Source organism: Schistocerca serialis, chromosome 9, assembly GCF_023864345.2.
Source record: "Schistocerca serialis cubense isolate TAMUIC-IGC-003099 chromosome 9, iqSchSeri2.2, whole genome shotgun sequence".
Classification (NCBI taxonomy): Eukaryota; Metazoa; Arthropoda; class Insecta; order Orthoptera; family Acrididae; genus Schistocerca; species Schistocerca serialis.
In genome coordinates, this window is record NC_064646.1 from 142,069,708 (window position 1) to 142,093,057 (window position 23,350).

Here is a 23,350-nt window from a genome sequence, read left to right on the forward strand (position 1 = left end):
AGCCAATCGCAGCGCTGCCCGTCAAGCGAGGAACTCTTGGTGGAGTTTCAATATAGTCTGTCGTAAGCTGGTCGCTGTTTAGGTGAGACGTTGCCGAACTGAACGGAGCCGGTCGCTGATTTCCGTGTTTGATAACGTTTCTTATTTTCTGGAGTTATCCACGGGTATTGCTTATCATCAAAGTGAGTTTGTTAAGCATTCGTGGACATTTGCATCTCGTGGGAAAATTTTCGCTGATTTTCGGAGCAAAGTTGGAATGAACGCGCCGAATGAAATTTTGCTCCGCCTGTCGTTGCTAAGTGTTTGTCTTACGAGATCAGTAGACAAAATACAAATTCAGTCATTTAGTAGTCTGAAGATTAATTCAATGAACTCATTCAGTCTTCCATTCAGATGAGATTGTTGATGTTGTAAACCGTGTATAGAATTACGCTCATATGATGTTTACTAAAATGGCCCATTTGCAAATATCTTTGTATGTATGAGGGTCATACGTTAGTCTGTTCAGCTGCATTTTGAATTAATTATATAATGTGAAAACAAATATTTTCTCTCGATTAAAGATCCTGGTCAGTGACTTTTACGTGCGTTGTCATAACTTCTACCCTCCTATCATTACTTGATCGCGGTTTCTGAAACGCAACCTTATCTCTGATAACTGACGCATCTGCTAATTTTCGTGTAACATTTCATGTGAAAGATAGCATCCTGTATTCCAGACATTACGTATTCTCCTTTTACTGCCTGCATTTTACAGCAAATAAGGTAGGCTGCTACTTGGAGGGACGCCGTACGTGGTTCTTCAGAAGTGCTCATGGCCAGTGCTTCATGTTTGGCTGCTATAACCACAGAAACGAGGTTAACATCTCCACTGCACCGCAATTGACAAGTCAGGTTGCAACGCACATTCATTATTACTGAAATATTAGAGACGATTTGCATTTTCACTTGTGTTTAATTTGTCGATGCTATGCCTACTGTTTTCAATCTGTACGATTTACATAGGTGAATTCTGCTCAGTTAACTTTTATTGGTTGCGATTATAAAGTAATTAGCTGGGTCATTATTTGTTTTGTTATAAGGAATAGGTCCTTCAAATCAGGGCACTTCAAAAAGTGCAGACATTTTAAGTCTTTAGCTCTCAGGACTAAATAATATTTAATTAAATTATTCATTTTTAAGAAGTAGAACCGCCACATGCTTATACAGGGTCTCCCAACAGGGATAGTCAATATTCAGAGATATGACAGAAACGATCATTCTAAGTAAAAAATAGTAAACCTGGGCTCTAAAATGCATGCCTTAAGACCTATGAGCACTTTTTCACCTTCGCTACTGTGAAACTGTGAACAAGTGCTCATAGCTCTTAGGGGTGCGTTCTAAAAACTATGTTTACTAGACAGTTTTTTTCACGTTTTTGTCCATACTACATCCTATAGTAATATGGAAATCGATGAGCTCACTTTAAAAGAGATTTGTTTCATAGCACCGAAGATAAAGTGTTCATACTCTTAAGGTATGCATTTTAGAGCCTCTGTTTACTATTCGAGGATCACTGCAAAAGAAATGAACCCTATTTTTGTAAAAATACAGTTTTCATCCTGCATGTGTGAAAGTTTTACAGTGTGTAGATACATCCTTCCCGCTTGCTTTCAAACTTAGTTCAACCTGTTCCCGAGAGTGGCACTGTCACAACATATCTTCAAGGTGGCTGCTACACTTGACGTTCGTCAGAAGCAACGTGCTGTCATAGAATTCCTGTGCTGTGAAAACGAGACAGTGGGAAACATCCACAAGAGGTTGAAAAAGGTATATGGAGATGCTGCTGTCGATCGCAGTACAGTTAGTCGGTGGGCAACCAGGTTACTTGATGAAAGCAGGCACAGCAATATTGAGGATTGTCCTTGCAGTGGCAGGCCTCATACTGCACACACTCCAGACGACGTGCAGAGAGTTAACGAATTGGTCACAGCTGACAGACGCGTCACAGTGAACGAATTGTCACGCTACGTTGGGATAGGGGAAGGAAGTGTTTGCAGAATATTGAAAGTGTTGGCGTTAAAAAAGGTTTGTGCCAGGTGGGTTCCCAGGATGTTGACAGTGGCTCACAAAGAAACAAGAAAAACGGTATAGAGCGAACTTTTGGAACAGTATGAGAATGGTGGAGATGAATTTCTTGGAACAATTGTGACAGGTGATGGAACATGGCTCCATCATTTTTCACCAGAGACGAAGAAGCAATCAATGGAGCGGTATCATGCAAGTTCACTCAAGAAAAAAAATTCAAAACCATACCTTCTGCTGGAAAAGTTATGGCTACGGTTTTTTTCGATTCCGAAGGACTCTTCCTTGTGGACATCATGCCAAGTGGAACCACCATAAATTCTGATGCATATGTGACGACACTGAAGAAACTTCGAGCTCGACTGAGTCGTGTTCGACCACATCGTCAAAAGCAGGATGTTTTGCTGTAGCACGACAATACATGGCCACATGTCAGTCAAAAAACCACAGAAGCGATCACAAAACTCGGATGGACAACACTGAAACACCCGCCTTACAGTCCTGACCTGGCTCCATGCGACTATCATCTCTTTGGGAAACTGAAAGACTCTCTTCGTGGAACAAGGTTTGAAGATGATGACTCCCTTGTGCACGCTGCCAAACAGTGGTCCAGAATTTTACCGTGCGGGTGTACAGGCACTGGTTCCAAGATGGCGTAAGGCAGTTGAGAGGGATAGAAATTATGTGGAGAAATGAAAATATTGTTCATAAAGGATGTATCTATACGCTGTAAGACTTTCAAACATGTAGGATAAAAGATGGATTTAAAAAAAAAATAGTGTGCATTTCTTTTGGAGTGGCCCTCGTACATTTCTGATTCGAGTGATGGTTCCTGTCGTATCCACGAATACTGACCGTTCCTCCTGGGACACCCCGTGTACTTCGCTTACTGCTCTACGTGCCTTCAGTGCCGCCAGTGGTAATTCATTCTCGAGGCGTCATTGCGTTTTAGTTCATCAGTGTGTGATGAACGTAGGGTACATACCATCAAAAGAAACTTTCAGTGCATTACCTGTGGGAGAGCCTTAGGAGCCTTTATGTGCATTCCTCCATAACCGACAACGTTGGGAAGCATGGGCCGCGGGCGGTTGAAGCTGAGATGCCAGTTGATCATGACCAGGGACGTGGTGCGCTCGAGATCGGCCAGCGGCGGAGCGCCGGGCACGTACTTCTGCACGACGGCGTCGACGGCGGGCAGGTAGACGTGGCGGCGGTACGCCCTCACCAGGGCGCCGTAGGCCGCGTTGAGCGCGCGGTCCAGCAGCGAGTCGAGCCGGCCGTAGTCCAGCAAGGCGTAGGGCACGGAGGCGGGCGGCTGCGGGTTGGCCACCATGTCGTCCATCCAGGGCGCGCCCTCGAAGGGGCAGGTGCCCACTATGGGCACACGGAACTTGTGGGCCAGCACCAGCAGGCAGTCGTTGAAAAACAGCTCCGCGATGAGCAGGTCGAAGCTGTCGTCCGGCGACGCCAGCAGTCGCTGCACCTCGGGCTCTTCCATCAGCCTCGGACACGAACGCTCGCCGTACCGCATCAAGCGCCTTACCATATCGATCTTGTTCGCCCCGAAGGAGAAAATATCTATGTGTGCGCCTACAAGGGAAGGGCGTTAGTGAGGAGGGAGGAGGGTGGAGCGTGTAACAGTTTGTTGCTGACTCCCAACAGAAATACAAAATATTTTACTGTATTTTATATACACTACTGCCCATTAAAATTTCTACACCAAGAAGAAATGCAGATGATATACGGATATTCATTGGACAAATATATTATATTAGAACTGACATGTGATTACATTTTCACGCAATTTGGGTGCCTAGATCCTGAGAAATCAGTACCCAGAACAACCACCTCTGGCTGTATTAACGGCCTTGATACGCCTGGGCAGTGAGTCAAACAGAGCTTCGATCGTGCGTACAGGTACAGCTGCCCATGCAGCTTCAACACGATAGCACAGTTCATCAAGAGTAGTGACTGGAGTATTGTGACCAGCCAGTTGCTCGGCCACCTTTGTCCAGACGTTTTCACTTGGTGAGAGATCTGGAGAATGTGCTGGCCAGGGCAGCAATCCAACATTTTCTGTATCCAGAAAGGCCCGTACAGGACATGCAACATGCGGTCGAGCATTATCCTGCTGAAATGTAGGGTTTAGCAGGGACCGAATGAAGGGTAGAGCCACCAGACGTAACACATCTGAAATGTAACGTCCACTGTTCAGAGTGCCGTCAATGTGAACAAGAGGTGACCGAGACGTGTAACCAATGGCACCCCATACCATCACGCCGGGTGATACGCCAGTATGGCAATGACGAATACACGCTTCCAATGTGCGTTCACGGTGATGTCACCAAACACGGATGCGACCATCATGATGCTGTAATCAGAACCTGGATTCATCCGGAAAAGTGACGTTTTGCCATTCGTGGACCCAGGTTCGTCGTTGAGTACACCATCGCTGGCGCTCCTGTCTGTGATGCTGCGTCGAGGGTAACCACAGCCGTGGTCTCCGAGCTGATAGTCCATGCTGCTGCAAACGTCATCTAACTGTTCGTGCAGATGGTTGTTGTCTTGCAAACGTTCCCATCTGTTCCATCTGTTAACTCAGGGATCGAGACGTGGCTGCACGATCCGTTACAACCATGCGGATAAGATGCCTGTCATCTCGACTGCTAGTGATACGAGGCCGTTTGGATCCAGGACGGCGTTCCATATAACCTTCCTGAACTCACCGATTCCATATTCTGCTAACAGTCATTGGATCTCGACCAACACGAGCAGCAACGTCGCGATACGATAACCCGCAATCGCGATAGGCTACAATCCGACCTTTATGAAAGTCGGAAAGGTGGTGGTAAGCATTTCTCTTCCTTACACGAGGCATCACAACAACGTTTCACCAGGCAACGACGGTCAACTGCTGTTTGTGTATGAGAAATCGTTTGGAAACTTTCCTCGTGTCAGCACGTTGTAGGTGTCACCACCGGCGCCAACCTTGTGTGAATGTTCTGAAAAGCTAATCATTTGCATATCACAGCATCTTATTCCTGTGGGTTAAATTTCGCTGTCTGTAGCACGTCATCTTCGTGGTGTAACAAACTTTAGTGGTCAGTATTGCACTAATTTGTTTATGTCAGTTTTCAGTTCATCTCTTTAGGACATACACAGACAGAAAAATCGCAACACCAGCAAGGAGTTGTGACACATAAAGGAAAGTTGTTAGGCGTGTTTCTGCATGTGAAAGATGATGTCTCTTCTGATTTCGTGCTATTCGCGTAAAAGTGGCGTTAGTAGCATCACTATGAGGATACGAGTCAGGTTTGATTTAAATACAACGCTGTAACGGCCGTGAGTATTAGTTACCTTTGAGATTGGTCGTGATTAGTTGATGTTCGTCAAGAATGCCTTTAAGGCGACAAAGGCGCCACTATCACCTCACTGAGTTTAAACGAGGTCGTGTAATAGGGTTACGAGAAGCTGTACGTTCCTTCTGGGATACTGTGGCAAAACTTGTCAGGAATGTAGCCAAAGTACACGATTGCTTCAAATGTGTTTGAAATCTTATGGACTTAACTGCTAAGGTCATCAGTCCCTGATCTTATGCACTACTTAACCTAAATTATCCTAAGGACAAACACACACACCCCTGCCCGAGGGAGGACTCTAACCTCCGCCGGGACCAGCCGCACAGTCCATGACTGCAGCGCCGGAGACCGCTCGGCTAATCCCGCGTGGCTACACGATTGCTGGCAGCGTTGGTAGCGAGAATGTACGGTCGCAAGAAGAGCGGTCTCCGGACGTTCACATGGTACTACTGTGCATCATACATCATCTGCCCAGCAATTTAAGTAGCAGTTGGCACCGCAGTGACACAACGAACTGTTGCAAATAGATTACTTCAAGGACAGCTCCGAGCCAGACGGTCTGTACCGTGCGTTCCACTGACCCCAACCCATCACCATTTGCGACTTCAGTGGTGTCAAGCCACAGCTCGTTGGAGAGCAAGGTGCAGGTCTGTTGTGTTTTCCGATGGCTGTGTGTTTGATAGGAGGGCAGTTCAGGGCTTGCAACCAACCTGTTTGCGTGCTAGATTCAAATGGTTCAAATAGCTCTGAGCACTATGGGACTTAACATCTGAGGACATCAGTCCCCTAGATTTACAACTACTTAAACCTAACTAACCCGCACGACCGCTACGGTCGCAGGTTCGAATCCTGCCTCGGGCATGGATGTGTGTGATGTCCTTAGGTTAGTTAGGTTTAAGTAGTTCTAAATTCTAGGGGACTTATGACCACAGCAGTTGAGTCCCATAGTGCTCAGCCATTTGAACCATTTGAACCTAACTAACCCAAGGACATCACACACATCCATGCCCGAGGCAGGATCCGAACCTGCGACCGCAACCCCAGCGCGGTCCCGGACTGAAGCGCCTAGAACCGCTCGGCCACAGCGGCCGGCGTTTGCGTGCTAGAAACACTGGTGCTACACCTGAAGTTTTGGACTGGAATCCGACTTCGTACGACATCAGGATCATTCTCATGGTTGTCACACGCACCTTGACTCCAAAATTGTACGTCAATCTGATGATTCGACCTCTTGTGCTACCATTCATGACTGCATTCCAGGATTTCTTTCCAACGGAATAACGCTCGCCCACATACCGGTGTTGTAACCCAACAAACTGTACATAGTATCGACGTGTTACCTTGGCCTGCTGGACTACCAGATGTGTCTCCAATCGAGAACATATGGGACATAGATATAAAAGTTTTCTGGGTATGGTACCGCGTCATAATGTAAAAACTACTGCAGCAGTAGTTTTTACATTATGACGTGGTACCATACCCAGAAAACTTTTATGTCGACTGACTCTGGCCGCGGAAGCATACGCAATTATATGGGACACCATCGGACGTTACTCCAGCGTCACCCACATACAAAATTAACTGTCCCTGTAGCCGGCCGTTGTGGCCGAGCGGTTCTAAGCGCTTCAGTCCGGACCCGCGCTGCTGCTACCGTCGCAGGTTCGAATCCAGCCTCGGGCATGGATGTGTGTGCTGTCCTTAGGTTAGTTAGGTTTAAGTAGTTCTAAGTCTAGGGGACTGATGACCTCAGATGTTAAGTCCCATAGTGCTCAGAGCTATTCGAACCATTTTTGAACTGTCCCTGTACTGTACAGCCAAGTGCTACAAGCAAGGAACCCCATCTCGCAAATAGACATCCGGCGTTTGTACAAAACAACGCATGCGCGTTTGCAATCAACATTCTGTCGGTTACACTGGTTATTAATATGCCAGCGTTTCATATTTCCAATGCCTTATCTCTCGCTTATGTTAACCTGTGGTCTTGCAACGTTGATCACTTTAATATGTTATCCAGGCAAATGTATTCACGAAATTTCATTACTATATATGAATTAGTTTTTGGTGTTGCGATTTTTTTCAGTTATTACCAGGAATTGCAGCTCAAAGAAATACAGTACTTGGGAAGGATTCGGCCAAACTTTTAGAAGTAGATGTGTTATGCAACTGAGTGCACACAGGTGTGCATAGTACGCCTGTGCAGGTGTGTAAATGAAGCGAACTCTGTTTATCTGGAACTTTTCCACCTACGTTCTCCGACAGTCGTCTCTTTCCTTAGTTGAGAGTCGCTTCCTTTCTGCCTTCTTTTACACAACTTCCCGCGGTTTTTGCATGCTCTAACTGTGGACTCGCAAACCGTGTCGGATTTCTTGTTGACAGCAGTTACGGTCAGCCTGTAAACTTCTGCGTTTCCTGTCTGAGTGTTGTCCGTATACGGTCTCCTTGTAAGGCCGTCCACCAGCGTAGGTACTCTAGCAACGAACAGAAAAATACCCTTTGTTAATCGTAGCTTTCAATTTATAGAATTTCTTGGAATTTTCGAGACTCTAAGTTTCCATTGCACTTTGTTCTCCAAAAGTTAGCTGAGAAATCTGAAAATTTATATACGTAAAATTATAAAGTCACACATTAATGTTTTTGGGTGGAGGGGTTGACGGGGTTAGCGGAAAGTTTCATTATACGTCTCGTTCTTTAGCTCCAGCCACACTGGAATTAATAATCTCTAAAAATATATTAATTTATTAGAAAATTGTATTTGGTGGGTTGGAAAGCGGAGATGTAGATCAGAAACGGGAACCACAAAAAGAGTTACATCAGACAATGTACACTGGTTGATCAAGTGTCAGGATACCTACTGGTCATTAATATGGGATGTGCCAATCCTTCGGTTTTATGAAAATTTGTGCTCTGCATGGGACACTTTCCATGAGCTGTCTCACTGTATGTGGAGAAATGACAGACCGTTCTGCCTCAAGAGCCGAAACCAGAGAAAGCATCGTAGTAGCATTGTACACTAGGGTCTGGAGCAAAGCCGACGTTGTAACTCATTCTAAAGGTGTTCCATTGGGTTTAGTTCACGATCTGTGCAGACCAGTCCATTTCGGGAATATTACTGTGCACAAACCATTGCTGACAGATGTTGCCTCTTGAGAACGTGCATTGTTCTGCTGATACAACCACTCATCAGCTCTTTAGCGTTCCTCTACTGTACGCAGGACACAGTTTTGTAAAATGTGTCATATCCTTCAACATCGAGTGTATTCTTAAGCTCAACGATGGGAGCACAACGGTACCTCGAAAATATCCCTGTACTAAAACACACTTCATTGTTGCCCCAACACAGATGCCAGTTAACGTTATGCAGGCATTCGCCAAACTCAAGCCCTTTCATCGGACTGCCGCAGGGTACAACGTGATTCATCACTCGTTTATAGTCATCTACTGCCCAGTGGCACCTCTCTCTACGCCACCTTAAGCGTGGATTAGCATTGGCTACAAAAATGTGTGGATTATCCATATCACCATATGGGCCGAATTAGGACGACTGGAATGTCCCTGATAGATTTGTTGCTCATGTGGCATCCAGTGGCTAGGTACGTTAGAAGTCAACTCTTCGGTGGTCATCGGAACTCAACTCGATCACTGAAGACAATTCTACTCCAGTCAATTAGATTACAGGCCGAAGACGTGTCTGGAGAGGCCCAGAACAGAGGTGGGATACCAGACTGATTGTCGCCCACAATATCTCCTGACAAGCGAGAGCGATGGTCTGCGCTGCCATTTCTTTTCATAGCACCAACCCTTCGGCTGCCATCAGCACAGCGGTATGTCGACGACATTCTACGCCCCGTTTTGTGGCCCTTGATGGCAAGCCACCCTGGGCTTACATTTGGGCAAGGTAATGGTAGGCCGCACACGGCAAGAGTGCTTACTGCCAGTCTGCGTACCTTGGCCAGCAAGATCATCGGATTTCCCACCATTCGAGAACGTTTGGGGCATTACGATCAGACATTTCCAACCATCTCCGGATTTTGACGATCTTGTGAATCCGTTGGACAGAATTTGGCACGATGCGCCAAAGAACGACATCAGTCAATGTTAAGTCAAATAACTGCTTTCACAAGATGCAGAGGTAAAGCAACGCGTTATTGACTTAAGAAATGATAATTAATCGAAACCCTCTGCTGCCAACTGGTGTTCTTGATATCCCTTAATGGGGACAGCTGAAAATGTGTGCACCGACCGGGACTCGAACCCGGGATCTCCTACTTACATGGCAGACGCTCTATCCATCTAAGCCACCGAGGGCACAGAGGATAGTGCGACTGCAGGGACTTAACCCTTGCGCACTTCCCGTGAGACCCACATTCCCAACTGTCCACAACCTACAGTCGTAATGTTCCTAAAGGATATTTGCCCATCCACTCATTACTCGCGCCACGATTCCCGTAAGAGTTCGGGGAAAATGTGCGCATTCGCACGGAAGAAGGTCAATGCCCAGGTAGCCTTTAACTATAGAGAAGATGCATGGTCATCATTGGTATCTATTCTTTCGGGAACAGATACCATCTTCATATAGTTAAAGGCTACCCGGCCATTGACCTCCTGTGCGAATGCGCACATTTTGCCCGAACTCTTACGGGAATCGTCACCTTAGTAGGCGCGAGTAACGAGTGGATGGGCAAATATCCTTTAGGAACACTACGAATGTAGATTGTGGACAGTTGGGAATGTGGGTCTCACGGGAAGCGCGCAAGGGATAAGTCCCTGCAGTCGCGCTGTCCTCTGTCGCTCGCTGGCTTAGATGGACAGCCGGCACGGTAGCTCAGCGTGTTCGGTCAGAGGGTTAGCTGCCCTCTGTAATAAGAAAACTGAGTTAATCGAGCAACAACGAAATTAAAACGGATGTCTTACAACGTTCGCCCCCAGCAGATCCAACGAACAAAATGAAGAAAAAAAAAAAAAAAAAAGATGGATAGCAGGAGATCCCGGGTTCGAGTCCCAGTAGGGAAACACGTTTTTAGCTTTCCCCATTGAGGTATATCAGCAGCATCTGTTAGCAGCTGAGGGTTTCGATTAATTATCATTTCTTTCTAGAGAAGCTGCATGGGCTACATTGGTAAGTGTTCTTGCGGAACAGTTACTATCTTCATATCGTTATTGACTTGCTTAGTTTCTTTCTCTTGAATTAATCATCTAATTTTTCTGTAAGTGTAATCATTTGTTTGTGTGCACATTTACGTCACATCAGCCTATTTCCGTCAGTCGGAAAGTTCCTTTGGAGTTAATCTTTTTTTCTCTTAGAATGCATATTAGTAAGCGTTAACTGTTCTCTAAGCACGTCCTACGTTACCTGAATGACATCATTCCAGGTCGGTGGACTGGAAGAGGAGGAGCAGATGATGAACTTCATCGCCGGTGTCCCCCCAGGTCTCCAGACCTCACATCTGGCGTCTTTTATCTGTGCGGTTACGTAAAAGACAACTTTTTTATCCCCCCTATACCTGTCAGTGTTGAAAGTCTGCGACATCGCATTGTTGAAGCTGTGAATTCGATAACGAGGGACCATCTACTTCGTATGTGGCAGGAAATTAGCCACCATTCTGATACATGTCGTGTAACTCATGGTGCTCACGTTACATGCATAAAAATTTGATCTTTTCTCTTTCCAGGAAAGTTGCAATTGTGTGTCTATCTTCCGTAGTTTGGAAGCAATGAATGTTTGAAATATGTACATTATTGACAAGGTTTTCTCTATTGCAACGCTGTTAAATTTCGATAAGTGTTTGTTACTAGCTACAAGCCCACGTTGTGCCTGATGACATTTTTTTCTCATGTGAAATAACCTTCTTTACCCCGAGTATTTTTCGTAATTTCACAGAAAGACAGCAGGATAAACAAAGTGAATGCCACCATTTGAAAATGGAGTGAGAAAATATATTAAATTTCTATTGCAGAACTGGCTACAGGCGTAAATCAGAAAGCCTTCCAAGTCTACTGACAGGCAGGGATCGTCGAGTACTGCAGAGGGTGGCTGTAAAAAATCCCTTGACGTTAGCAGAAGGAATCACTCGTGAGTTCCAAAAATGCTACCAGCTGTCCAGCTAGCATGATTACTGTGCGTAGGGAGTTAAAAGGAATGGGATTCAGTGATGAGCAGGTACTCATAAGTCACCCACTTATGTGCTAAACGATGCTTGAGGTGATGTAGAGATCGGTGCCACGGGACAGTAGATGACTGGAAATGAGTGATTTGGAGTGAAGGATCACGCTGTATCCTGTGGCAATCCGATGGAAGTACTTGGTTGTAGCGGATGCCTGGAGAACTTTAGCTGTCTTTATGTGTAATACTGCCAGTGAACACGAAGGAGTGGTGGTACGGCACGGGGTTGTTTTTCATGGGTACAGTGTAGTTCACTTATTGCGCTGAAGGAAAAGCTAAATGCAGAAGAGCCTGAATGCATCTTACAACATTGTATGTTGCATATGGTTGAGCAAAAGCTCGCAGACGAAGACTGTTTCTATCAGCGTGACAAATCACCCTATCATAAAGCACTATCTGTGACGCAACAGTTTGTGGACAATAACTTTTGTGCAATGACTTGACCTCTCCAGAATTCCGACCTGAACCCAATGGAACATTTTCTGGATGAGATAGTTCGAGGGGCGTTTGAAAAATCCGTGCAAAGTGCGAGAGATGGCACCACCGGCGTGTATCGAGGTCATGTTTAGTTAGTAGCATCTTTGGAAAGAACCCACATCAAGTTTCAGCCATATTGGTCTATTTATTTGTGTTTGGTATTTGTGTGAATCAAGAAAGTTAAGTTTTTGTCAAAAAATGGACGAAAAAGAATTTCGTGTGGTGATTAAACATTACTTTATGAAAGGCAAAACGTCTCAGGAGACTAAAGAGAAGCTTGATAAACATTACGGTGACTCTGCACCTTCGATTAGAACAGTTTATAAGTGGTTTCAAAATTTTCTGAGTGGCCATTTAGGCAAAAGTGATGCTGAACGTTCTGGACGCCCTGTGGAGGTTACGACTCCATAAATCATTGACAAAATCCACCGTCCGCTGTGGACGAGCGGTTCTAGGGTGCTTCAGTCTGGAACCGCGCGACCAACACGGTCGCAGGTTCGAATCCTGCCTCGGGCATGGATGTCTGTGATGTCCTTAGGTTAGTTAGGTTTAAGTAGTTCTAAGTTCTAGGGGACTAATGGACTCAGATGTTAAGTCCCATAGTGCTCAGTGCCATTTGAACCATTTAACCATTGAACCATAAAATCCGTAATATGGTGATGGATGGCAGAAGGGTTAAGGTGCGTGAGATTGCTAGTGCTGTGGGCATCTCGAATGAATGCGTGCATAATACTTTGCATAAACATTTGGACGTGAGAAAGCTATCCGCAAGATGGGTTCCGCCATTGCTCACGCTTGACCAAAAACGAAATCGTGTGAAGTGTTGCAAGGATGGTTTGCAGCTGTTCTGGAAGAATCCTCAGGACTTAAAGCGTCTTTCCTGAGACCAAACAACAATCTAAACAATTGGTTACTAAGCGAGAATCTGCACCAAAAAAAGGCGAAGACCATTCCTTTGGCCGGAAAGGTTATGGCGACTGCCTTTTGGGATTCGCTAGGGATAATCCTCATCGACTATCTGGAAAAGGGTAAAACTATTATAAGTGAATATTATTCATCGTTATTGGACCGGTTAAAACAGAACTGCAATAAAAACACCGGCGATTGGACCGCAAAAAACTCCTTTTCCATCACGACAATGCATCAGCACACACCTCAGCAGTTGTGGTCGCAAAATTCTATTCTCCAGATTTGGCCCCCTCGGGCGACTATTTGTTCCCCAATTTGGAGAAATGGCTAGCAGGACGAAGATTTAATTCAAACGAGGAGGCGATTGCACCAACTAATAGCTATTTTGTAGACTTGGATAATTCTTATTATTCGGAAGGGATCAACAAATTAGAACAGCGTTGCATAAAGTGTGTAAGTCTAAAAGGAGACTATGTCGAAAAATAAAAAAGATTTACCCCAAACACGTAAGTAGTTTTTATTTTTGCGTGGACTTTTCAAACACCCGTCGTATGTGGACTTCCCTCTGGACTCCACCGTCCAACTTCACTAACTCTTCTGATTTCATCACTTGAGGAAGAGTGGGCTTCCCTTTCTGCACTGACATTGAGACAGCTCATTGAAAGCGTCTCCAGTAGAGATCAAACCGTCACACAAGTGAAGGGTGGACATACCTCATATTAGTGTCCACTAACAAGTGTCTGGATACTGTTGACCAGCTATTGTACGTATATGTTGTTGGAGCAACATTGCTCCAGAAAAAATATAATATCCTAGTAAAAGTGACTGCAGCTGTTTGCGTATGCGGAGAATGAAGTCGATGCTCTTTTCCACATGTTTCATATCTAGCTGGAAGTGTGTTACCTCACTTAAGAAGACTTGAAGTAGGTTTATATGATAGTCACAGCACAGATACGTGTACGACTGATGGCGGTGTCGGCAAGTGGTTGTATTGTGACTCACCCGGCATCAGATCGAGGTGCTCGCCAACTGGCGCAACGGTCCAGTTAGGGTGCGGCTGGTTCTCGCGGTGGGAGGTGAGAATGGTGACGTGGTGCCCCCTCTCAGCCAGCTCCCATAGCAGAGGCCGGAACACGTTCCAGTGGCTCCAGGCCGGCACGCTGTACACGGCCAGTATGCGGGCCGCCGTCGACGCCGACAGGCAAGCGGCCGCCACCAGCAGATGCCTCCACGGGGCACCCATCTGTGGCTCCAAAACATGATGTGTCTCTTCAGTCTCACTGTCCTGCACTTCTGGCTAGCCTGCTAATGATAGCTGAAGGGCTCTGCAGAAGAAAGTGAACCACGAATTTACACTACTGGCCATTAAAACTGCTACACCAAGAAGAAATGCAGATGATAAACGGGTATTCATTGGACAAATATATTATACTAGAACTGACATGTGATTACATTTTGACGCAATTTGGGTGCATAGATCCTGAGAAATCAGTACCCAGAACCACCACCTCTGGCCGTAATAGCGGCCTTGATACGCCTGGACATTGAGTCAAACAGAGCTTGGATGGCGTGTACAGGTACAGCTGCCCATGCGGCTTCAACACGCCCTACCACAGTTCATCGAGAGAAGTGACTGGCATATTGTGACGAGCCAGTTGTTCGGCCACCATTGACCAGACATTTCCAATTGGTGAGAGATCTGGAGAATGTGCTGGCCAGGGCAGCAGTCGAACATTTTCTGTATCCAGAAAGGCCCGTACAGGACCTGCAAATGCGGTCGTGCATTATTCTGCTGAAATGTAGGGTTTCGCATGGAGATCGAATGAAGGGTAGAGCCACGGGTCGTAACACATCTGAAATGCAACGTCCACTGTTCAAAGTGCCGTCAAAGCGAAAAAGAGGTGACCGAGACGTGTAACCAATGGCACCCCATACCATCTCACCGGGTGATACGCCAGTATGGCGATGACGAATACACGCTTCCAATGGGCGTTCACCGCGATGTCGCCAAACACGGATGCAGCCATCATGACGCTGTAAACAGAACCTGGATTCATCCGAAAAAATGACGTTTTGCCATTCGTGCACCCAGGATCGTCATTAAGTGCATCGTCACAGGCGCTCCTGTCTCTGATGCAGCATCAAGGGTAACCACAGCCATGGTCTCCGAGCTGATAGTCCATGCTGCTGCAAACGTCATCGAACTGTTCGTGTAGATGGTTGTTGTCTTGCAAACGTCCCCATCTGTTGACTCAGGGATCGAGACATGGCTGCACGATCCATTACAGCCATGCGGATAAGATGCCTGTCATCTCGACTGCTAGTGATACGAGGCCGTTGGGATCCAGTACGGCGTTCCGTATATCCCTCCTGAACCCACCGATTCCATATTCTGCAAACCGTCATCGGATCTCAACCAACGCGAGCAGCAATGTCGCGATACGATAAACCGCAATCGCGATAGGCTACAATCCGTCCTTTATCAAAGTCGCCACCGGTGCCAACTTTGTGTGAATGCTCTGAAAAGGTAATCATTTACATATCAGAGCATCTTCTTCCTGTCGGTTAAATTTCGCGTCTGTAGCACGGAATCTTCGTTGTGTAGCAATTTTAATGGCCAGTAGTGTAGTTAGCATTAGGTTGACTACACTACCGATTTTTCCATATGAGTCACTAGGAAAAGTATATAATTCGATTTGTCTTACTTTATTTACACTCTTGTTTTTGAATTTCACCAAAGAAATAACATGCATAACTCAAAATACATTTTAACGACTTAACAGCTACTTCCACCGTTTCCTTCAATTCTAGACTGACCAGGTTCAAACGTTCATCGAAATTTGAGTATCAATAGTACCACTGACAAGTACCATGGACATTCGTCGAGAATGGGAGGACGTTATTAAGAAATCAGCTGAAGTTGTCGATTTCGCAAGCCTATTTGGTACAAGATGTGGGGACTAAATACTATAGAGATCGATTGTACGTCAACTGAATATCAAAATAAATTGGGTGATGCAGCTGTATGGTGAATTTGCATTGCTAGTGCAGTGAAATAACACCTGAGGGTTACAAATGAGTCCATCGTCCATGAATCGCGGACCTTTCGGTGGAGGAGTGGCTTGCGGGCCTCTACGGTACATACGCCCACGCCGTAGGTGCAACCACAGCGGAAGGGCATCTGTTGAGAGGCCAGACAAACGTGTGATTCCTGCACAGTGGCAGCATTCTTGTCAGTATTTGCGGGGGCAACAGTCTGGGTGACTGACTGGGCTGGCCTTGTAACACCAACCAAGAAAGCCTTGCTGAAAGTAGGGGGAAACTACAGCCGTAATTTTTACCGAGAGCATGCAGCTCTATTGTATGATTAAATGATGACGGCATCCTCTTACGTAAGATATTCCAGAGGTAAAATAGTCCCCCATTCGGATCTCCTGCCGGGCACTACTCTGGAGGATATCATCAGGGGAAACAAACTGGTATTCTACGGATCGGAGGGTGGAATGATAGATCCCTTAATCGGGTTCGTAGGTTAGAAAATTTAAAAAGGGAAATGAATAGGATGAAGTTAGATATAGTAGGAATTAGTGCAGTGTAGTGGCAGGAGGAACAGAACTTCTGGTCAGTTGAATACAGGGTTATAAATACAAAATGAAGCAGGGGAACAGCAGGTGTAGATTTAGTAGTGAATAAGAAAGTAGGGATGCGGGTAAAGGACTGTGAACAGCATAGTAAACAGATTATCATAACCAAGATAGATACAAAGCCAACACGCAACACAATAGTACAATTTTATATTCCAACTAACTCTGCAGATGGTGAAGAGATTGAAGAAATGTATTGTGAGGTGAAATAAAATTGTCAGCTCGTTAAAACAGACGAAAATTTAACTGCGATGGGGCCCTGGTATTGGATACTAGGAAAAGAAATAGAAGGAAAAATTTTATGTGAATATTGTCTTGGGGAAAGGAATGAGAGAGAAAGTCACCTGGTAGAAATTTGCACAGAGCATAATGTAATCATAACTAACACTTGGTTTAAGAATCATGAAAGAAGGTTGTACACGTGGAAGAGACCTGGAGACACCGGAAGATTTCAGATTGATTATATAAATGTAAGATAGTGATTTCGGAACCACATTTTGAATTGTAATACATTTCCAGGGGGAGATGTGGATTCTGACCACAATTTATTGGTTATGAACTGTAAATTAGAACTACAGAAACTACAAAAGGTAGTATACTAGGAAGATGGGACCTGGATAGCTTGAAAGAACCTCAGGTTGTTGAGAGACTTTCAGAGAGACTACTAGGCAACGATTGACTAGAACAGGGGGATAAAAACAGTAGAAGACGAATGGGTAGCTTTGAGAGATGAAATAGGTAAAGTAGCAGGGGATCAAATGGGTAAAAATCCAAGGCCTGGTAGGAATTCTAGGATAACACTGAAGATGTTGAATCTAACTGATGAAAGGGAATAATACATAAATGAAGTCAATAGAGCAGGTGAAAGGGAATACGAATGTCTAAATAGTGAGACTGACAGTAAGTGCAAAATGGCTGAGCAGGAATGAAGAAAGAAAGGAAGATTGGCTTTAACGTCCCGTCGACATTGAGGTCAATAGAGACGGAGCACATGCTCGGATTGTGTCAAGGGTGGGGAAGAAAATCCGCCATGCCCCTTCCAAGGAACCACGCCGTCATTTGACCAGAAAGATTTAGAGAAATCACAGAAAACCCAAATCTGGATGGCCGGACGTCGGTTTGAATCGTCTTCCTCCCGAAAGTGAGTCCAATGTGCTAACCAGTACGCCAGCTCGCTCGGTCTAAGCAGGAATGGGTAAAGGGCAAATGTAAGGATTTAGAAGCATAGTTCCGTAGAAGAAAGCTAGGTATTTCTGGTAGGAAAATTAATGGCGTCTTTGGAGAAAAGAGAAACAAGTGTGTGAATATAGAGAGCTCAAATGCAAAACCAGTCGTATGCAAAGAATGGAAAGATGAAAGGTGAAAGAAGAACGTAGAGCGTCTATGCAAGGGAGATGAACTTGAAGGGAATGTTATCGAAATGGAAGAGGACGTAGATGAAGATGAGATCCACAACGCCGTAAAAAATGTCGTTCAGGTTGCTGTCGTGTTCCTTGACTTCAGGAAGGCATCGGACACCGTCCCGCACTGAAAAAGTATGAGCTTATCGAGTATCGGAGCAGATTTGCGACTGGATTCAAGACTTGCTTGCAGACAGAATCCAGCACGTCGCTCTTAATAGAACAACATCGACAGATGTAAAGGTAATTTCCAGGGTACTCCAAGGAAGTGTTATAGGACAGTTACTGTTTACAATGTATATAAATGATCTAGTAGAAAGAGTCGGATGCTGTCTAAGGCTGTTCGCATATGATGCGGTTACCTATAACAAAGTAGTAGCGACAGAAATAGTAACGATTTGTAGAACGACTTCAGAGAATTGATGAATGGTGCAGGCTCTGACAGTTGACCCTCAACGTAAATAAATGTAACATATTGCGTATACACAGGAAGTAACTATCCAGAGCGACCTTAAATGGAATGACCACATATAACAAATAAAGGGAAAAGCAGATGCCAGGCTCAGATTCATAGGAAGAATCTCAAGGAAATATAACTCATCCACGAAGGAAGTGGCCGGCACTTGTTCGACCTATTCGTGAGTATTGTTCATCTATCTGGGATCCCTAGCAGATAGGACTGATAGAAGAGAGAGAGAGAGAGAGAAGATGCAATGAAGAGCGTCACATTTCGTCACAGGATTGCTTAGTCGACACGAGAGTGTTAAGGAGATGCTCAACAAACTCCATTGGAAGATCTTACAAGAGAGGCATTGTGCATAACTGAGGAAATTTCTGTCGAAATTTCTAGAGAACACTTTCTGGGGAGAGTTGGACAATTTATTACTCCCCCTTCCCCCACGTAAGTCTGACGTAATGAATATGAGGAGAAAATTCGAGAAATTACAGTTAATGCATTCTTCCCACGCACTATTCGCCATAGGAATAGGGTTGGAGGGCTTAGTTAGAGGTACAAAAAATATCCTCCGCCACAAAGCCTTAGGTGGCTTAAAAAGTACGATGTAGATGTGATACTGCGAGTAGAATATGACAGAGCATTGAAACATCTGAGTCGAAACAAGGCCCCGGGAGTAGACAGCATTGCGTCGGAGCTACTGAGAGCCTTGGCAGAGCCAACCATGACAAAACCCTTTCATCTGATGTGCAATGTGTATAAGACAGCCGACATATTCTCAGATTTCGAGAATAATGTAGTAATTCCAATTCCAAAGAAAGTAGGTGTCAATAATATCCAACTATCTGTTTAATAAACCTTGGTTGCAAAATACTAATACGAATTCTTTATAGAAGAATGGAAAGATTGGTAGAAGTCGGATCATGTAGGAACATGCATGGCAGTACTGACCCTACGACTTTACTTAGAAGATAGGTTAAGGAAAGGCAAACCTACTTTGATAGCATGTGTAGACTTTGAGAAAACTTTTGACAATGTTAACTGGAATACTGTCTTTGAAATTCTGAACGTATCAGGGGTTTTAAAACACAGGGAGACAAGGCTATTTACAACTTTCACAGTAACCAGAAGGCCGTTACAAAAGTCGAGGGGCATGAAAGAGGCTGAGAAGGGAGTGAGCCAGCATTGTAGCCTATCACCAATGTTATTCAATCTGTACATTCAGCAAGCAGTAAAGAAAACAAAAGAAGAATTTCGAGTGGGAACCATAGATCACGGAGAAGAAATGAAAACTTTGACGTCTGCCAATGACATTGTAATTCTTTCAGAGATAGCAAAAGCACTTGGAAGAGCAACTGAACAGAATGGACAGTATCTTGAAAGGTGTGTTTACGTGCTGTCCTGCGACATATTCAAACATTATTTTATTCATAGCTGTTATGTTCTCAGCAGCTGCAATACCGTGTATATTTCAGTTGCAGAGCTATTTTTATTTTGCTTTATCGGTTTCAATAGATTAGTATGTCAGTTTCAGAAGCTTAACGTTGGTTTAGCAGATGTCATAATGGCCGGCCGTTGTGGCCGTGCGGTTCTAGGCGCTGCAGTCCGGAACCGCGGGACTGCTACGGTCGCAGGTTCGAATCCTGCCTCGGGCATGGATGTGTGTGATGTCCTTAGGTTAGTTAAGTTTAAGTAGTTCTAAGTTCTAGGGGACTGATGACCTAAGATGTTAAGTCCCATAGTGCTCAGAACCATTTGAGCCAATCATAATGTCATGACAGGTCCAAAAATGTACATATTGTATGCTGTAATTATAATCACAGATTGATAAATTACGGTAAATGTATCACATTTGTGCACACAGTCAAAATTATTAGAGTGGACGCATTAAAAAACCCAGTTAATAACTTATTCAGTGCCACGATGTCATAACTAAAATGATCTATTGACCAAAATCAAAATTACGTCGGCAGAAGAAATAAAAGGCCTTATGAAGTATGGAATATCGTAAGTTTTTCGTTGTTACACTATACAGTACTGGAACTAGTGAGAAGGTTACCGATACAGAAGTTTTCTAAGATTTCCTTATTCATTTTCGATCTGGTTGGTTGTAGCACTGCCACAGAGTAGTTAAGCCGGCTTCCAGCGAGATTTAAAGCAAGAGCCAATGCAGCCTTCACATTACAGCGTGACTCCATTACTCAGAGCTATCGAAGGACTACAGCACTCATTTCTCGCCTTATTTCCATCATCATGGCTAGGAAAAATAAACCACTAAGTAAAAGACAACATTAGCTGCAGTTTCTGTGTGGAACTATTTTTATGAACTCAACACCATAAATTATAACTATTACTTTAAAGTTCTGGCACTTATTGTCGTTCTTCTTAATGATTCCCAATACAATGTTATTCGGTCTGCATTACAATCACTTTACACTCTTTTAAATGTTCTTTGATCGTGATCGAACCTTTTTTGTGACACAGAACACCTTCCGCAAACGGCAGGATGGATATCTTATGCAGATGGGCGGGGCGGCCAAACATTCATGTTCAGTATCCAAGCGGAACGTGACTGATGCTGTTCTCCTTGATCCATCGGGTACTGCTGGGACACCCACGAGGTTTCTCCAGATCTTTCTCTCTCATGAAAACAGACAGAGAGAATGCGAGGAAAAAAGTGGATTCAATGAGAGAACAAAGGTATGTGGTAGAATGGTGAAAGATAACACCAAATTTAAAAACACCACAAGTGAATGAAGAAGAAGTACTTTCAACAAATTCATTGAAAACTTAGACGAAAGAAGAGATAGTGACAATGTTTATAAACTCATTGTAAAACTTTAAAACTGATGTGCAGGGTGGTCCATTGATAGTGAGCGGGCCAAATATCTCACGAAATAAGCATCAAACGAAAAAACTACAAAGAATGAAACTCGTCTAGCTTGAAGGAGGAAACCAGATGGCGCTGACATAGGTCAAACGGATATCGACTGCGTTTTTTAAAATAGGAACCTCCTTTTTTTATTACATATTCATGTAGTATGTAAAGAAATATGAATGTTTTAGTTGGACCACTTTTTTCGCTTTGTGATAGATGGCGCTGTAATAGTCACAAACATATGGCTCACAATTTTAGACGAACAGTTGCTAACAGGTAGGATTTTAAAATTAAAATACAGAACGTAGGTACGTTTGAATATTTTATTTCGGTTGTTCCTATGTGACACATGTACCTTTGTGAACTTATCATTTCTGAGCACGCATGCTGTTACAGCGTGATTACCTGTAAATACCACATTAATGCAATAAATGCTCAAAATGATGTCCGTCAAACTCAATGCATTGTGGCCGTTAGTGTTCCGATTCCCTGCCCTGGCCATTAACGTAATTTCAGGCAGCGTCCTTTCCTCACCTCTTGTCTGTCCAACACGTTGTGTAGTTTTGACAGCTTAATTCATATACATATTACATTGTGGATAATCACGCCCGTAACATTTTGTGTTTGAATTCTTATGTACCGATTGGTGGCAAGCAAGTCGTTTGTCGGTCGGTCCATGGCTGTCCCTTGGTTGGGTTCCGACAGATCAAGTGTAGTTGGGCTCACCACCTGTCTCGCCTAAGTGAACGAGGGCAGACCGACCCCCTGGAGGCTTCTGAGTGCTGTTGTCTTTACCGTCTTACTCATCGGTGTTTAACTGTCTGGTTATAATCTATGATAGCCAATGATTAAAAACAACATTCTTGGTTTTAATGTGTTTTATGTAAGTAAGTTTGAATTCCGGCAAGTGGATATTTGCTGAAAGGTTGTTGCCGTTGAGTTGTCTTTTCTTTTAGTCCAGTTTCAGCTACGTAAAACTTACGGCTTATGGCTATACTTTCTTAAAACTCTGGATAATTAATTGTGGGCCTTCAACTTTGTAACCTTATTCTTAAAATTACCTTCCAATCATAAACATTGCGGCCTTCTGCCTTTGAAAGTTTATCGTAATTTATTTTATAATATTGAAAATTTTATTTTGGGCCTTCAGCCGTTTGTATTGTACTTCGTTTATGTTTGTCTATCCACCCTTGCCTTGAGGCTTTCAGCCTAGCTGTGATATATAGATTTTTTAGTTATTTTTGTATGTAACTGTAATTGCGTGTTTTCACTCACTTGAAATTTACCTTGTTGATTTTTAAGATTTCTTGTTTGGAGGCCTTCAGCCGTGAAAGATTTGAAGTTTGAAACTCGTAGTTGTAAAAGTTCGGCTCTGTGCCGCTTTGGTTGTAAATGTGTTATTCAATTAAAAGTTTAAGGTGAAACTGACTCCAACCTTATTTGGCCCTTTCCACAATTCTAATCACCTGTTCTGCTCAGCTGGTTCAGCGGGCTTATCAAGCGGATTCTCCATTGTGATAGTAAAGCTTCACTAACAGTGCTTTTTCTGTTAAAGCCCAAATGCCGCGACTGCTGGCGCATTTTTCTCCTCTCACTACAGCTCATACACAATTCTCATCCAGCGTCACTGACGTGTTGCTTTCCAGCACCATATTTTGAACGGTTTCTGCATTCGTTTTTGGTTTCAATAAAACTCCGTGGCATTTCAGGCATGTGAGTCAAGTTTTACCTCTCTATGTACATTATTCCGTGATTTGATCGTTTCAAATGTTAACGGACTCTGGATGTCCCTGTACAACGTTCAAACTATGTTCACAAGATTTAAAATGAGCAAACTCCAATTCGCAACTGGAAGACGAGTACTAGTACTTCAAATAAGAAAATGACAATTGTTGAACACACTTTTAGTGACATACGCGTCTTGTGTAACTGCACGGTGTTCATTCGGTTTATCGAAGCTATTTTGCGCGAAAGGCCAAACTCGAACAAGAAAATTTCAGGCTTA

At 44.1% G+C, this 23,350-nt stretch overlaps 1 protein-coding gene across 1 annotated transcript in view; it reads right to left on the reverse strand.

The window, feature by feature from the left end:
• LOC126419207 (UDP-glycosyltransferase UGT5-like) overlaps positions 1–23,350 on the reverse strand; it is a 43,226-nt gene that overhangs the window by 13,319 nt on the left and 6,557 nt on the right. Inside the window, exons 2-3 of the mRNA XM_050086343.1 lie at positions 13,972–14,212; positions 3,077–3,654 (exon numbers count right to left, since the gene is read on the reverse strand). Of these exons, the coding sequence (XP_049942300.1) occupies positions 3,077–3,654; positions 13,972–14,212 (819 nt within the window). The remainder of the gene's footprint in view (positions 1–3,076; positions 3,655–13,971; positions 14,213–23,350) is intronic.